This window comes from Hippopotamus amphibius, chromosome 11 (genome assembly GCF_030028045.1).
Source record: "Hippopotamus amphibius kiboko isolate mHipAmp2 chromosome 11, mHipAmp2.hap2, whole genome shotgun sequence".
Lineage (NCBI taxonomy): Eukaryota > Metazoa > Chordata > Mammalia > Artiodactyla > Hippopotamidae > Hippopotamus > Hippopotamus amphibius.
In genome coordinates, this window is record NC_080196.1 from 83,574,388 (window position 1) to 83,590,826 (window position 16,439).

A 16,439-nucleotide genomic window follows, 5' to 3' on the forward strand; every position below is an offset into this window, starting at 1 on the left:
GGGACAATGTTAAATGCACCAACATTTGCATTCTAGGGGTCCCAGAAGGAGAAGAGAGAGAGAAAGGACCCGAGAAAATATTGGAAGAGATTATAGTTGAAAACTTCCCTAACATGGGAAAGGAAATAGCTACCCAAGTCCAGGAAGCGCAGAGAGTCCCAGGCAGGATAAACCCAGGGAGAAACACGCCAAGACATATATTAGTCAAATTGACAAAAATTAAAGACAGAGAAAAGTTATTAAAAGCAACAAGGGAAAAACAACAAATAACATACAAGGGAACTCCCATGAGGGTAACAGCTGATTTCTCAGCAGAAACTCTGCAAGCCAGAAGGGAGTGGCATGATATATTTAAAGTGATGAAAGGGAAGAAGTTACAATCAAGAATACTCTACCCAGCAAGGATCTCATTCAGATTCGAGGGAGAAATCAAAAGCTTACAGACAAGCAACAGCTAAGAGAATTCAGCACCACCAAACCAGCCCTACAACAAATATTAAAGGAACTTCTCTAAGCGGGAAACATAAGAGAAGAAAAGGACCTACAAAAACAACAACAAAACAATTAAGGAAATGGTAATAGGAACATACATATAGATAATTACCTTGAATGTAAATGGACTAAATGCACCAACCAAAAGACACAGACTGGCTGAATGGATACAAAAACAATACCCATATATATGCTGTCTACAAGAGACCCGCTTCAGACCTAGGGACACATACAGACGGAAAGTGAGGGGTTGGAAAAAGGTATTCCATGCAAATGAAAATCAAAAGAAAGCTGGAGTAGCAGTAGTCACATCAGGTAAAATAGACTTTAAAATAAAAAATATTACAAGAGACAAGTAAGGACATTACATAAAGATCAAGGGATCCATCCAAGAAGAGGAGATAACAATTATAAATATATATGCACCCAATATAGGAGCACCTCAATACATAAGGCAAATGCTAACAACTGTGAAAGAGGAAATGCAAGGCAGAAATAGAGACACAGGTGTAGAGAACAAACACATGGACACCAAGTGGGGAAAGTGGAGAGGGTTGAGGGGGAATGAATTGGGAGATTGGGATACCAAATTGTACACTCTAAATATATGCTGTTTATTGTCTGTTAACTGTATTTCAATAAAAGTTCTTAAAAAGAAAAAAGAAAAAGGAGAGACTTACTCTTTTAATAAATTTGTTACTTTCCGATATGTTTCTTCTGAGCTACATAGATAATGTAAATATACATAACCAAGATAGAAAAGGAGTATTTTCTATGGATAGTGTAAATTAAATTTTAATATTGTAATTATTTATTTTTATTTTTGGCTGCTTTGGGTCTTAGTTGTGGCACACAGGATCTTTGTTATGGCACGCAGGATCTTTTATTGCATCTCTCGACTCTTCCTTGCAGGGCACGGGCTTCTCTTTAGTTGTTGCGTGTGGGTTTCTCTCTCGTTATAAGCACCACGGGCTTAGTTGCTCCGTGGCATGTGGGATCTTAGCTGCCCACCAGGCATAGAACCAGCGTCTCCTGCATTGCAAGATGGATTCTTCACCTCTGGACCACCAGGGAAGTCCCTCAATTAAAATTTTAAAAACTTTATTTCTTGTAGCTAAGTTGCAACCTTTTAAAAACTAAAGAACAAAATGATGGTGTTTTTAAAAAAAAAAATGTGTACTAAGAAAATGTTCTCTCACTCCAAAGATGACAGATTCTTATGGAGAAACAAATCACAAAATACAGCTTTGGCAGCTCTGTTTTTCTAAATTTCCAAGTAGTTTTGAGCTGTGTGAATCAGTTTTATGATGAAGTACCTGTACTTCTCAGGAAGGCTCTGCCCTTTTAGTCCCTCTCTTTCAGTCAGGCCTAGCAAGGTTACTCAAGGTCTGCATTACGTGCCTGTGGCCTGAGTAGTAGAATTCCGTGGTACTAAACTGTTATAATTTACATATATTAGGTCACTGATATATACTGACATCAAACTAATGAATTAGAACGTAGTACAAGTGTTGATTCTTTTTTTTTTTTTTTGCCATGCCACACAGCTTGTGGGATCTTAGTTCCCCAACCAGTGATCAAAACTGTGCCCCCTGCAGTATAAGCACAGGATCCTAACCACTGGACTGCCAGCGAATTCCCAACAAGTGTTGATTCTTGAAAGTGCTGTGTAATTGTGTAATAGCTAGGGGACTTTTTTTTTTTAAATATGGAACGCTTCATGAATTTGCGTGTCATCCTTGCGCAGGGTCCATGCTAATCTTCTCTGTATTGTTCCAATTTTAGTATATGTGCTGCCGAAGCAAGCACAGCTAGGGGACTTTTTGAGAAAAGGAATTAAATGTCAGTGTTGTTATATCTGATAAGGGGTTAATATCCAAAATATATTAAAAAAAAAATCCAATCCAAAAATCGACAAAGGACCTAGACGTTTTTTTCAGGGAAGATATGTGAGTGGCTAACAGGTACATGAAAAGATGCTCAACATCATTAATCATCAGGGAAATGCAAATCAAAACTACAATGTGCTATCACATCACACCTGTTAGAATGGCCATGATGGCCATCATTAAAAAGACAAGAGATAGCAAGTGTTGGTGAGGATATGGAGAGAAGGGAATTCTTGTGCACTGTTGCTGGGAGTGTAAATTGGTATAGCCACTATGGAAAACATTTTGGAGGTTCCTCAAAAAATTAAAAATAGAATCATCATGTGATCTATCATGTGATCTAGCAATTCCACTTCTGGGAAGACATTCAAAGGAAGCAAAAACCTAACTCCAAAAGATATCTGCACCTTAATGTTCATGGCAGCATTACTTACAATTGCCAAGTATATATACTGATGTCAGTATGTATCTGTGACCCAATATATGGAAACAACCTAAGTTTCTGTTGATGGATAAATGGGTAAAGAAGTTGTGGTGTATGTATATAATGGAATACTATTTAGCCATAAAAAATGAGGAAATCCTGCCATTTGCAACAACATGGATGGACTTTGAAGGCATTATGCTAAGTGAAATAAGTGCCCAAAACCCCCCAAAAAACTCATAGAAAAGATCATATTTGTGGTTACCAGAAGTGGGGTCACAGGGAGGGGGAATTGGAGGAAGGTGGTCAAAAGGTACAAACTTGCAGTTATAAGATAAATAAGTACTAGGACTGTAATGTACCACATGATGACTGTAGTTACTCCTGCTGTTTGACGAAAAGGGTAGATCCTAAGAGTCACAAGGAGAAATTTTTTTTCTTTTTCTTTTATCTATGTGAGATAATGGATGTTAACTAAACCTCCTGTGGTGATCATTTGACAATAAGTGTAAATCAAATGATCATGCTGTACCCCTTAAACTTATACAGTGATGTATATCAATTATTTCTCACTGAAACTAGAAAAAAACCAGTTTGCAAAAAATTATGTCATATTAGAATGATGAATTGACCCCAGTAGTCTAGAAACGTAATAAGATGAATTTAATAGGGATAAATATGTGCTATGTTTAAGTTTTTAAAAATATATATAATATCTCATCAACCGGGGGAAAGCCAAGTAAGCCATGTGGCCACAGAATTTTCCTTTAGGTTGGGTTTGTTTAGCAGTGACTCTGGTGGCCAGGGGAGGGGCAGAGGGAAGACTAAAGGAATTACCTTGAAGCTTCATGTACAAAGCGAGCCATGTTAATTAGTTTTTGCGCAGTAACAAACCATCTCAAAGCTTTGTGGCTTTAACACAATAACCACTTATTTTGCTCTTGTTTCTGTGGGTCAGCAGTTTGGGCCTCTATCAGCCGGGTGAGTTTTCTGGGCTCACTCTTGTGTCTGTTGTCAGCTGCCGGTTGGTTGGAGGCTCGTTGAGCTGGTATGGCTTCAGATGGACCAACTTGTCCATGTGGCCCTCTCCCAGGCTTCACGTGGCAGCTGGGCAAAGTTGTAAGAGAAGGAGTGGAAACATTCCAGACCTCTTGAGACCCAGACTCAGAACTGACACTAAATCACATCCACCAAGTTCTGTTGATCAGAGTAAGTTTCAAGATCACTTGCATTCAAGGGGTCTGGAAATAGACCCTGTCTCTTGATCAGAGGAGCTGCAAACAGGGTGACAAGGGGAGGGGAAGAATCACTGTCTTCTTTGTAGACAGTCTGCCACACCAAGCACATTGTTTTAATATATTGTAGATCAATGAAAATAGGTGTTTTTTTTTAAGCTCTTTATTGGAATATAATTGCTTTACACTGTTGTGCCAGTTTCTGCTCTACAACAGTGAATCAGCTGTATTTATACATATATCCCCATATCTCCTCCTTCCCGAGACTCCTTCCCACCCTTCCTATCCCACCCCTCTAAGTCATCACCAGTCATCAAGTTGATCTCCCTGTGTTACACAGCAGCTTCCCAGTAGCTATCTATTTTACATTTGGTAGTGTATATATGTCAGTGCTTGAAAATAGTTTTTGAAAGATGCTTTTATTCACACTTTGCATATTGAGAAATCACAGCTCTCACAACAAGTCAGCTGGCCATGCATTTAGATTAATTTGAACAGTGAGTCTAATAGCTGGAAAGTAGGTTTTGTTCTTATACTGAATTATTTGTTGAGGTAGTATGGGGGGTAAAGTTATGGGTTATGAAGTAGAATGTTTTTATTTTGTTTCAAAATAAGATAAAAGGATCCAAAATGTGTTCATTGAATGTGTCCAAAAGAAAATCTAAATCAACTTAGATCTAGTAGTACTTAAATCTAAATCTAAATATCTACCTTGTAGATATTTATGTTCCAACAAATAGTTAATGATGTATAATAAAAAAAATTGTGCCAAGAGTAAATTACTATAAAGGTGAATATTATGGAGTTTTTTTGCTGCAAAAAATGAACAATTTAAATATAGTTATTTGGAATTTTAAGTTTGAATATCTGTCTCATTTCTAGGAGCTCTGCCAGTGCCGACCTGGAGAAGGAAATTGTTCCTGCTGTAAGGAGTGTATGCTGTGTCTTGGGACCCTTTGGGATGAGTGCTGTGATTGCGTTGGTAAGTTGATATACAGTAAAGTTTCTTAATATTTCTTATCACAGAATCCTTAACTTTAAGAGACTTTAAATAATATAAATGTATTTTATGGGCATAGGCTAGGATTTGTATAAAATACTGTAGGTTAATAGAACAATATATTACTGCATTTGCTAGTATTGAATAGTATTTACATATATATATATTTGTATTTTTATAGAAAAGGTCTGGGAAGAAATCAAAAGTTCTTATTCTTGGGAAGTAGGAGTAGAGGAACAAGCAGAGAGGTTTTTTACTTTTTACTTTTAATTTTTATAATGTTGATATATATATATGTATTTTAAAGCCATGCAAATTAAATTAATTATTTTAAATGAAAGGGGTCATGGATGGAGTGCTTTGCTGGGGAGGTCAGCCTTGGCAGAGAGCACAGTTGTTTGTTTTCCTTTTGGCAGCACAACGTGGCATGTGGGATCTTAGTCCCTGACCAGGATCAAACTCGTGCCCCCTGCAGTGAAAGCGCAGAGTTTTAACCACTGGACCGCCAGGGAGGTCCCCTGTTGATATTTTTTTATAAGAAGCATGTGGTATTGTCACAAATGAAAAAATAGGTACTTAGCATAATAAAAATAGATTATCTTCATTTATGTAAGACTTCACTACAAAGAGTCTTGAGAAACTTAAAGCTGTTTTTAAGGGCTTTCTGAGGAACAGTCTCTAAGATGTATTAAGTAAAAAAAAAAGTAGGGTGCAAGAGTGTGTTTATAGAATGCTGTCATTTGTGTTTTAGAAAGAAAACTTATGTGGGCAGACTGTTGCTGGGAGGAACACTCATCATCCTCTCTCCAGCAGTGAACTCCTTAACTGCGGTTCACCTGTACCCTTTTCTCAGAATCCTTCCTCGTTTGACTGAGATAGGATCCTCTGTGCTGTACAGAGAATCTCTTTGTCTTTTCTGATTTTTTCTTAAGAATAACTGCCGAGGCTCATTTCATCTTTGCTGTCCAACATATTCCTCAAATCCTGTGGTTTTTAAATTCTGGATCTCTACCTGCAGGCTTTGTTTTGGGTATGTGTGTTTGTTTTGTTTTTACTTTTCCAGATATACGCAAAAAATAGCACAGTGAACTGCTATGTACCTGCTCCCCAGTGTCAACAGCCACGCCTGTTCCACCCATCATCTGTCTATGTATCTATCCCTGCCTTTTTTGATTGAACTACTGTAAATACATAGTTTTACTACACCTCCAAACTAGTTTAGTTATTCATCTCAAAAAAAGAGTTAATTTCTTAACATAACACAATGTCAGTATCACACTTAACGTGATTAATGATACTTCCTCAACATCTAACACCCAGTCCTACTCAGATTGCCCTAGTTGCCTATAGGTGGTTTATAGTTGTTGGGTCTAGTGAAAGCAAGATCCAACAGAGTCCACTTTAACTATCTGATTGTTAGGTTTCTGTAGTTTCTTTTATTGTTCCTCCTCTCCTCATCACGTTTTAAAATTCCGTTGACTTGTTGAGGGAACTGGTGAGTTGTGATGGAAAGCATGATGCCTTCTGGATTTGGCTGATTGCTTCCTGTGGTTATTTAACTTGTTACTCTTCCTATTTCCTGGAAGTTAGATCTGATGGCTTATTCGACTTGGGTTTAGTTTGGGGAGGTGGAGTGCAATGTACAGTGTGCACATTAATAATATCTAGGTGTCCTGCTTTTAGTGATGCAGAAATTGTTGGGTGGCTCAGATGATGAAGGTTTGACCACTTCATGGTGAGTTCTCCACCATGCTTTCACCAGGTGGTTTCATCCGTGGCTTTTTTATGCATATTTGGCATTTTAATCAGTTGTCATTATTATTTTTTGCTCAAATTGTCCCATATTTGGTTAGTAGGAGCCTCTTCAACTTGGCCCTTGAGTCCTTTTGACATGACTTCTGTCATCTTTGTTGGTTTCAGACAGGCTGTCCCCAGCTCATCTTATAAATATACATAATATACATCTTATACATTTATATTTGTTGTACAAAACATTCATTTGTTACATAAAACATTAATGCGTCTTTTTTCTTTTTTCTTAGTTGAATGTTCTGGAATTTCTTCCCCATTAATATTATTTTTTTGGTAGCTACCTAGAGCCCTGTTGTCAGCAGTAACACTTTATGTACTCATTCATCCATAGATGGACATGTGGTTGCTTCAGTCTTTACCATTACAAATAATGATATGATGAATAACCTCCTATATAGTCAGTTCTGTTTAATATTGCTAGATATTGTCAAATTCTCCTCCAAAGGGGTTGTAGCGTTTGCATTCCCACCAGTGAGGCCACATCTCTTCATCTCCACTGGTATTACCTTAGACTAGGCCTCCAGCAGATTTTGACTGGACTTGGAAACACTACCTTTTAAGATTTTAAACTTCTTCCACTCTCCTTCAGAAACTCCAACTCCTTTGAAACGCATTTTATTGGATTTTTCCATCTCTTATCCCTCCTTTTGCCTTTTATCTTTGTACACTCAGTCACTTCTCCCTCATTTACTAATAGCTTCAATACCTGAATCAATATCTCACTTCTACTACTAGACCCACTGTCATCCTCAACAATTTCAATATTCGCATTGTAGTTCCACCTGGCCTTTTGTTCTTAGACCTCCTTGGCAATGATGATTTTTAAATCCACCTCGTTGTCAGTTACTCAGCCCATAGGTCAGTGCTTAATTCCCCTCTTTCCTCACATCCGACATCCAATTCAAACCAAACAATCCTTTATTGCACTTTTAAAATATGGCATGTGAGAGACACATTTTAAAGGTGTAGTAGAGGATCGGTCAAATAGGATAGGGCAGAAGACCAAGACAGAGAAAAACATGGGTTGAAGGAAATAACTGTTCTTTAAATGGCTTTAACCAGGAGTTAAGGATTGGTTGTAGGATGATAACTGTTCTTTCGTGTGATGGTTAGTCAGGGGTAGCCACAGAGGAGGCACAGGAGAAGCTCAGGAAACAGTGTTCATTATGCTCCCAGGTCTCAGAGAGGGGTCACTGCATGCCACGCAGGGTTGCAGGGGAAGCGCCACGTTTCAGTCAAGTGGGAAAGACAGGAGCAAGAGGAAAGTCTCCAGTCCTGGTTTGGGATTTCTGAAGGAGAGGCAGGGTGGGGCAGAGCAGGCAGTGTGAGAGTGGCTAGTTTAAATAATTTTGGTGGACTCTAAGCTGTGGGGTGGTCCCTAGTTATCTGGTACCTAGCCCCAGGTTGATGAAGGCAGAGAAATATATTGCCTCCTGGGGTGCCCTGGCCAGAGAGAGGACATCTGGCTCTGGATTGGTTAGTTTGCTGGATCCAGAATTGCCCACCCTGGGAGGGGCAGGCTATCTCCCGCCAGAAAGGCTTTTTCAAGATATTGAAGCATCTTACTGCACAGAAGATTTAAAGCATCAATGATACAGAGACCTAGGAGGCAACTAGTCTGATTGAAGCAAGAAGTGAGTGTTCCAGGGAGCTTGTCTCTGAGAAGAAACTGATATACATAGGATATCAAGCATATACTTGAGAAGCAAAATGATTTCTCAAGATATGCTGAAAGCTTATGTATGGTCCTCAAGAAAAGAAAATTCCTAGCATACAAATTCTGAGAAGAAACAAAAGTTCAACACGAAAATATTAGTGCATAAAGCAATTAAATTTGGCAGTTTGTTTTTTTTTTTTTAATAAATTTATTTATTTATTGGCTGCCTTCGGTTTTTGTTGCTGTGCACGTGCTTTCTCTAGTTGTGGCGAGTGGGGGCTACTTTTCCTTGTGGTGCACAGGCTTCTCATTGCAGTGTCTTCCCTTGTTGGGGAGCATGGGCTCTAAGTGCATGGGCTTCAGTAATTGCAGCATATGGGCTCAGTAGTTGTGGCACACAGGCTTAGTTGCTCTGTGGCATATGGGATCTTCCCAGACCAGGAATCGAACCCCTGTCTCCTGCATTGGCAGGTGGATTCTTAACCACTGCGCCACTAGGGAAGCCCCAGCAGTTCATTTTCTATTATGAAAATTTTCACACATACACAGAAGTGGAGAGAATACATGATGATTCCTGTATTCCTGTCACCGACTTCAGCAGTTGACAAGAATATGCCACCTTTGTTTCATCCTTTTTTATTCCTTCTTCTTTCTTTGCATGGAAATATTTAAAAAGCAAGTTAGAAACAGTAAATAATTTTTACTCCTGCATTTTTCAGTATCAATCTCTAAAGTAAATATAGACACCTTTTTAATCATAATGCCTTATGACACCTAACAAGATTAACAAGAATTTTTGTTTAATCTAAAATTCAGTTCATAATCACATTTTTCCTGATTTCTCAAGTGTTTGTATAATTGATTTGTTCAGATGGATCCAGGCAAGTTTCTTATGTTACGTCTGATTGCTGCGTCTGAGTCCTCCTTTAATCCAGACTGGCCCCCTCTTTTTTTTTTTTCTCATGCCATTTGATGTACTAAAGAAATGGTATTGGTTTTCCTGTAGAATATCCCACATTCAGGATTTGACTATTTGCGTTCTTGAGATACCATTTAACTTGTTCCTCTCTCCATATTTCCAATAATTTGGAGCTAATTATGAAAGTTTGGTTAGATTCAGGTTTAATAATTTTTTGCCAAATTATTTGGCAAAATAATAATTTTTTCATATAGGTAATGCTATATGAAATGTAGCATGGTTTTCAATATTTTATGGAGTTCAAAGAAAAGTTCGTTTCATCTTGAAATTAGAAATATTTTCCTTTGGTAGTGTGATATTAGACAAGGAGATTCTATCACAGTATCTGTTCTGCAGTCAGCAGTGTTCATGGGGTCATGTTAAGGTAGCTACTGTTTGCTGGTTTTCAACGTTCAGAATCAGTGTTTAATAAGACAAGAAGAGGGCTTCTCTGGTGGTGCAGTGATTAAGAATCTGCCTGCCAATGCAGGGGACACGGGTTTGGGAAGATCCCACATGCTGAGGAGCAACTAAGCCCGTGTGCCACAACTACTGAGCCTGAACTCTAGAGCCCATGAGCTGCAACTCCTAAGCCTGTGTGCTGCAACTACTGAAGCCCGAGTGCCTAGAGTCCATGTTCCGCAACAAGATAAGCCACCGCAGTAAGAGGCCCACGCAGTGCAATGAAGAGTAGCCTCCACTCTCCGCAACTAGAGAAAGCCCGTGTGCAGCAGTGAAGACCAAATGCAGCCAATAAATAAATAAATATTTAAAAAAAAAAAAAAAAGACGAGATTTCATTATGCGTAGGCAACAGGATGTGCAACAGAATGTATAATAGTTATCAAATTTGTTGGACTTCCTAGGTGGCGCAGTGGTTAAGAATCTGCCTGCCAATGCGGGGGACACGGGTTTGAGCCCTGCCCCAGGAAGATACCATATGCCATGGAGCAACTAAGCCCGTGCGCCACAACTATTGAGCCTGCACTCTGGAGCCCGTGAGCCACAACTATTGAGCCCGTGTGCCACAACTACTGAAGCCCACGTGCCTAGAGCCCGTGCTCCACAACAGAAGCCACCACAATGAGGAGCCCACACGCCACAATGAAGAGTAGCCCCCGCTTGCTGCTATAAGAGAATGCCCATGTGCAGCAATGAAGACCCAACACAGCCAATAAAAAAGTAAATCCAATAAATAAATTAATTTAAAAAAATAGTTATCAAATTTGTTGACTTCACACTTAGGAGAAGCTGGATGGGGAAAGTGGAAAGGGCACCAGTATCCTTACCTGAAAATGAGGGAATTAAGCAACGTGGAATAAAAGTGAGAAGTTTAAGTGTATTTAAGATTACAAAGGAAACAATTTATAGTATTAGAATAATATAATTATTAGAAATGTGGGAGAGAAATGGGGTTAGTATAAACGAACTGAATCTTCATTTTTCATATAAGAGGATTAATAGGCAACGTTCAAGGTTGTTTTTACTGCTACTTGTAATCATTTTTATATAAATTCTTGTAGCAATAACTACCAGAGAAATTTAGAACAGACTTTAAAAGTAGCTGTGTTTGGGGGCTTCCTAGGTGGCACAGTGGTTATGAATCCGCCTGCCAATGCAGGGGACATGGGTTCGATCCCTACTCCAGGAAGATCCCACATGCCGCAGAGCAGCTAAGCCTGTGTGCCACAACTATTGAGCCTGTGCTTTAGAGCCTGTGAGCCACAACTATTGAGCCCATGTGCTGTAACTACTGAAGCCCACGTGCCTGGAGCCTGTGCTCTGCAACAATAGAAGCCACAGCCATGAGGAACCCACGAACCACAACGAAGAGTAGCTCCTGCTCACCACCACAACTAAAGAAAGCCCATGCACGGCAAAAAAAAAAAAAAAAAAAAAAAAAAGACCCAACACAGCCAATAAAATAAATAAATTAATTACTTTAAAAAAGAGTAGCTGTGTTTGGGGAGTGCAGTTGGGGGTGGGAGGAGGGGAAAGGACTGTAACTCCTAGACTCTGTTGTTGCTGTCTAACCAGCACACTAAAAGAAAGCAGTAACTCTTTTTCCCCTTAGTCTTAATTTCTACCCTTAAAATGTGGTTTCATTGAGTAAACTCTAACTTGACATATCCTTAGTTTTCAAATGTGTAATGAAACAGGTCAGATTTATAAAAGGATTCAGCACAGATTTAAAAACCCCTTTGTATTTAGTCATTGTAGACCAAGAACATGATAGCTGTGAATTCTGGCTTGCTGAAAGAAGTCGTATTGGGATTCTGGACACTTAAAGGATTTGAGATGCTTGCCTTTTCAGTTGTTGACATTTGTTTCCTGATTTTTGGCCTCCCTGACTGTCTTGTGCAGAGCCAGTTTCTTGAAAAATTTTAGTATAATTAGTATTTAAATTTCGGCCTGGAAACAATGACACAAAGTAACAAACTTTCTCAAGAAAATGATCATGAAGAGAAATGAGAGCTCCCAAAATAAACTTTATAGTCAACTAAACAAAAGCCTTCCTAACAGTGATGAACTTCTGAGCAGTGTTGAGATGTTTCCAAGAAAGGTTTTACTAACTGATTTAAACTATGGGTGGTTAGTAACTCCGACCAGAAAGTGATCCATTGTACACAGTGAATATGGACAACTAAAGAATTTCCATAAAATTCAAAAGATTACTTTTCCTGAGCAGGATAACTGCCGCACTTCATTTGAAGAATAGATTCCATGGTTCACCAACCTTGAAAGAATGCAGAATCTGAAGAGTGCTTAGTGCAGAAATAGAAACAAAATCTGCATTGCCTAGAAGAGTCTCTAGTGATGATCTCTGGATAAAATCCTAACTAAGAAGATAGATGAAAATTTTATAATGGTGCCATGGAAAAATATTACCTAGCAGGTGTTTACTTCATGCTTCCTGGTTTTAATGCAGTGTATTGAGATTTAAAATAAAAATGCTTTTGGCCTAAGTTTGTTAAATGCACAAAATTCCAAAAAAGGGTTTTGTTTTGTTTTTTGTGTCTTGTTTTTAATGTAATGGGATCCCTGGACATGATTACTGAAGTTTCTTCAGAGTCTCAGTAGATGCTGAGTTTAGCTCCTCTAACCTTTGGACTCGGTTCTTTACCCTTTCCTCTCTAATGACTAGTTTTTATTCGTTATAGAGTCTGGCAGAAGAAAGTATTATGTATGTTTGCATAATATAAATATTCTAAGTATTATTTGCTTTTCAGTGGCACTTAAAGATTATTTCTAGATTGTGATTATTAGAACAGTGGACACGAAATCAGGCTGAATCATAATATTGTCTCTAATCCTAGATTATATAACATTGGACAAATTATTTAACTTATCTTGGCCTTCCTCTTTTATGAGTAGAGGAGTCCGATTTGACTATTTAATCCATGATCCTGTCACGCAATCTAAATCGTAAAAGTTCACGTATATTGAAAGGTATTACAAATGGTATGCACAACCTTGTTATCCTCAGCTCTTGCCTTGTTCCTTAAATTAACAAAATGTGGAACACACATAGGATAGTTTTTCCTTTTCCCTAAATTTATAAAGTACTAAAATTTATAAGTTTGGTATAACTTTTCAAACTTTTAATCTGAAGAAAAAGAAAAACTTCGTATTAGACCTAATAGATGCTAAACAAAAAAGAAACATAATTTAGCTTTTAAAAGTGAAATGTTCACAAAAGGAAAATCCAGAGGGTTCTGTTCCAGGTATTATTGCTAGTAAATAACCTACCCCAAAACATGGTTTAAAACAGTAGTAATCATTTAATTAGCTCAGAAACTTGCATTTTCAGTAAGATTGGGGTAGCTCCTTTCTGTTCCACACATTGTCAGCTGGGACAGCTCAAAGGCTGAGGCTAATTAAACTCTTCTTTATAGAAAAACTCCTTGGAAAAGTTTTCTGTAGTGACTAATTCTTTTCTGCTATTTTCTCTTTTAAAAATAATTTTAAAAAATAATTCATTTTGGGACTTCACTGGTAGCACAGTCATTAAGAATCTGCCTGCAAATGCAGGGGACACAGTTTTGATCCCTGGCCTGGGAAGATCATACATGCCGTGGAGCAACTAAGCCCGGGTCAGCCACAGCTACTGAGCCTGTGCTCTGGAGCCCATGAGCCACAACTACTGAGCCCACATGCTGCAACTACTGAAGCTCATGTGCCCAGAGCCCGTGCTCCACAACAAGAGAAGCCACTGCAATGAGACACCCGTGCATCGCAATAAAGAGTAGCCCTCACTTGCCACAGCTAGAGAAAGCCCATGCACAGCAACAAAGACCCAGTGCAGCCAAAAAATAAATAAATTAAAAAATAATAAAAAAATAAAATAATTCGGTTTGAAACAATTTGAAATGTAGAGAAAATTTGTGGGAATGGTAAAGAGACTCCCCAGTTACTAACATTTTATTAATTTGCTCCATTACTTGGTACCCCTGGCTCTCTCCCTCTCCCTCTACACACATGCACATGCACACTCAACATTCGCACACTCATGGGCACACATTCCCATGAGGCTCTTTTTTTTGAACTTTTAGCAGGCTTTACACCTGATGTGCCATAACTACTAAACAACCTTGATCTCCTGGGCACATTGGTGTCTGCCAGATTTTTCTGTATTATAGTCACCATTAACCCCTTTGTAATTGACTAGTATTTTGTAGCTTTTTCCAAGAGTACATTCAATATGTTCCTCATTGAACTGCTACCCACCAACCTTAGCATCCATTGACAGCTCCCATCTGATCAAACACCTCTATGATGGTTGCCAAATGATGCTTTTCTCTTTCCTTCATTTCTTCTACATTTATCCTTTGGCAGTCTGCTAAAAGGAGGAGCTTTCCCTTCTCCTCCATTTATTTATACATTTATTCATAATATAAAGACTCATCAATCCTTATTTTATTCATAGGGTGGTAATCCATTACTATCACTAGTCATTGTAATGTTAAAATTGTCAGTTTGGCCAGTGGGAGCTCCTTCAGGTGGCCTCCTGTGTGTGTGTGGTTTTTTTCTTTTTTTCTTTTTTTACATGTTTCATCATTCATCAATCACTTCCTTACTTTCTGGCACAGAAAGGTGTTCCAGGGTCATTTTGAACTTTCCCTCCCAGAGCGCTGGAGTCATTCTTTTCTCCCAGGACCTCTGTTCCTCTTAGCTAAGGCTAGGTCTTTAGAAAACAAGATCCAGGCACTTGGTGTGCTCAATGCTACTAGGGTGTCATTGCCTCTAGGCCCTCTCAGCAAAAAAGCTAGGAAGGGATCTATGTACAGTGTTAGAAAGCACCTGATTTTAATATGTTGGAGCTTGGATTGCAAGGCAGTACCCAAGAATATCTCATGACATTTCAGTCAGTGAGAAAAAGAAATTTTATTCTCTTTGCCTCCCTCTTCCCCCCCCCCCCATCCTGCCCAGGTATGTGTAATCCTCGAAACTACAGTGACACGCCTCCAACTTCAAAGAGCACAGTGGAGGAGCTTCATGAGCCAATCCCTTCTCTCTTCCGGGCACTCACAGAAGGAGACACTCAGTTGAACTGGAACATCGTTTCCTTCCCTGTTGCAGAAGAACTTTCACATCATGAGAATCTGGTTTCATTTTTAGAGACTGTTAACCAGCCACACCACCAAAATGTGTCTGTTCCCAGCAATAACGTTCATGCACCTTATTCCAGTGACAAAGGTAACTGCCGAAGTTGGCTTTTTCTCTCTTGTCCCCCTCACTTTCTGTGTGGTCTGTGAAGCCTATATTAACATTATCTTTTAGAGCAGCTTTATGGTTTTAAGTGTGTATAGTCTTAAGTAAGTTCTGGCCTTTAATAACCCCGGTCTCTGAGTAAACAAGGAGGAATTCTCAAAACTCCTTCAGACTCTCAGCCATAGAGGCTGTGTTGAAAATAGGTAACCTGGTTCTATTTATCTGTCAAATAATTTTTGATATTTATTTGCATTATACTTTCATTGTTCTTTTCATGAGATAGCAACAGGGCCGCTTACCTTATGCAGAGTTGTTCATCATCAGGTAACATCCAGAGTGTCCTAGGAGGTCAGGTTTCTATAATAGCATTAGTGCCACGAATGATGCCAGGTCATCAGCTCAGTTTCTTAATGAGCAAGTTAGTATTACATTCACCTGTTTTCCAGGTGTAGCCTAATCCCAGCCAGTGCTCTGCAGATGAGCACTGTTGGTCAGAAGGGAAACTGAGTGAGAGAGTGACATGTACAACTTGGCGAAGCATGTTAAGGAACATTTATTAGTAAGGACAGGTCATACCTTAACTTTGGAATGTAAAAGGCATGGAATTTTCATAAAGTCTGGGTTGTTTTCAAATTAAAGTCTTCACACAATTTCACTGTGGAAGAATAAGACAATTATGAATATTGCAGTTATTTCTTAAAATATGAGATGAATTATGCATAAACAGTGTAACTTGTGCTTTTTTATTTGGCTTTTTTGTCATCTCTCCATTACATCCTACCTATCTAAAGTAGTGTGAACTTTGGCCATCAATAGTAAAAGCAAACCAGCTTCTGTTAATAAAGAGTAAGAATCCTTAATTCCTTTTAGGTTAAAGTTCTTTATAAGACAAATTCTAGATCTTGGGAAACATCAGAAATGTACTGAATGTGTCTTGCTACCACTTTCCCAGTATTAAAATGTATGTAGTCAACATGCTAGATGTTAAATAATTCATACATTGTTCTCAAAGGTTGTTCAAATTCATGAACTAATAAGCAGGAAGCTAATTCCTGGAAACACCACCCAGGGTAATTTCTAATAGCTAATGCTAAATTGTGCCACATTGCTAACCACATTGCATCATTTGAATTACTTCAGTTTATTTTATCATAAATTCTCAGTATAAATTTAGAACAGTATTTTTCAAACTTGTTTTAGCTGGAGAGTTCTCTCCTTATAGGAAATATCATCAGAAATGCCCAGATCAGAGTCTGAATCT

General features: G+C 38.6%; 1 protein-coding gene and 1 non-coding gene across 6 annotated transcripts in view; one reads left to right on the top strand and one right to left on the bottom strand.

Annotated features, from left to right (window-relative positions):
• The window catches only part of TWSG1 (twisted gastrulation BMP signaling modulator 1), a 48,081-nt gene that overhangs the window by 18,070 nt on the left and 13,572 nt on the right, over positions 1 to 16,439 (top strand). For all 5 annotated transcript variants that reach the window (XR_009048088.1, XR_009048087.1, XR_009048086.1 and 2 more), the window contains exons 3-4: positions 4,923 to 5,022; positions 14,897 to 15,163. Coding sequence is in view for 2 of the 5 variants with exons in the window: in XM_057699932.1 (XP_057555915.1) it covers positions 4,923 to 5,022; positions 14,897 to 15,163 (367 nt within the window). In the remaining 3 variants the exon portion in view is untranslated. The remainder of the gene's footprint in view (positions 1 to 4,922; positions 5,023 to 14,896; positions 15,164 to 16,439) is intronic.
• LOC130832187 (U6 spliceosomal RNA) lies at positions 2,195 to 2,301 on the bottom strand. The gene has a single exon (XR_009048259.1). It is a non-coding gene; the product is annotated as a U6 spliceosomal RNA (small nuclear RNA).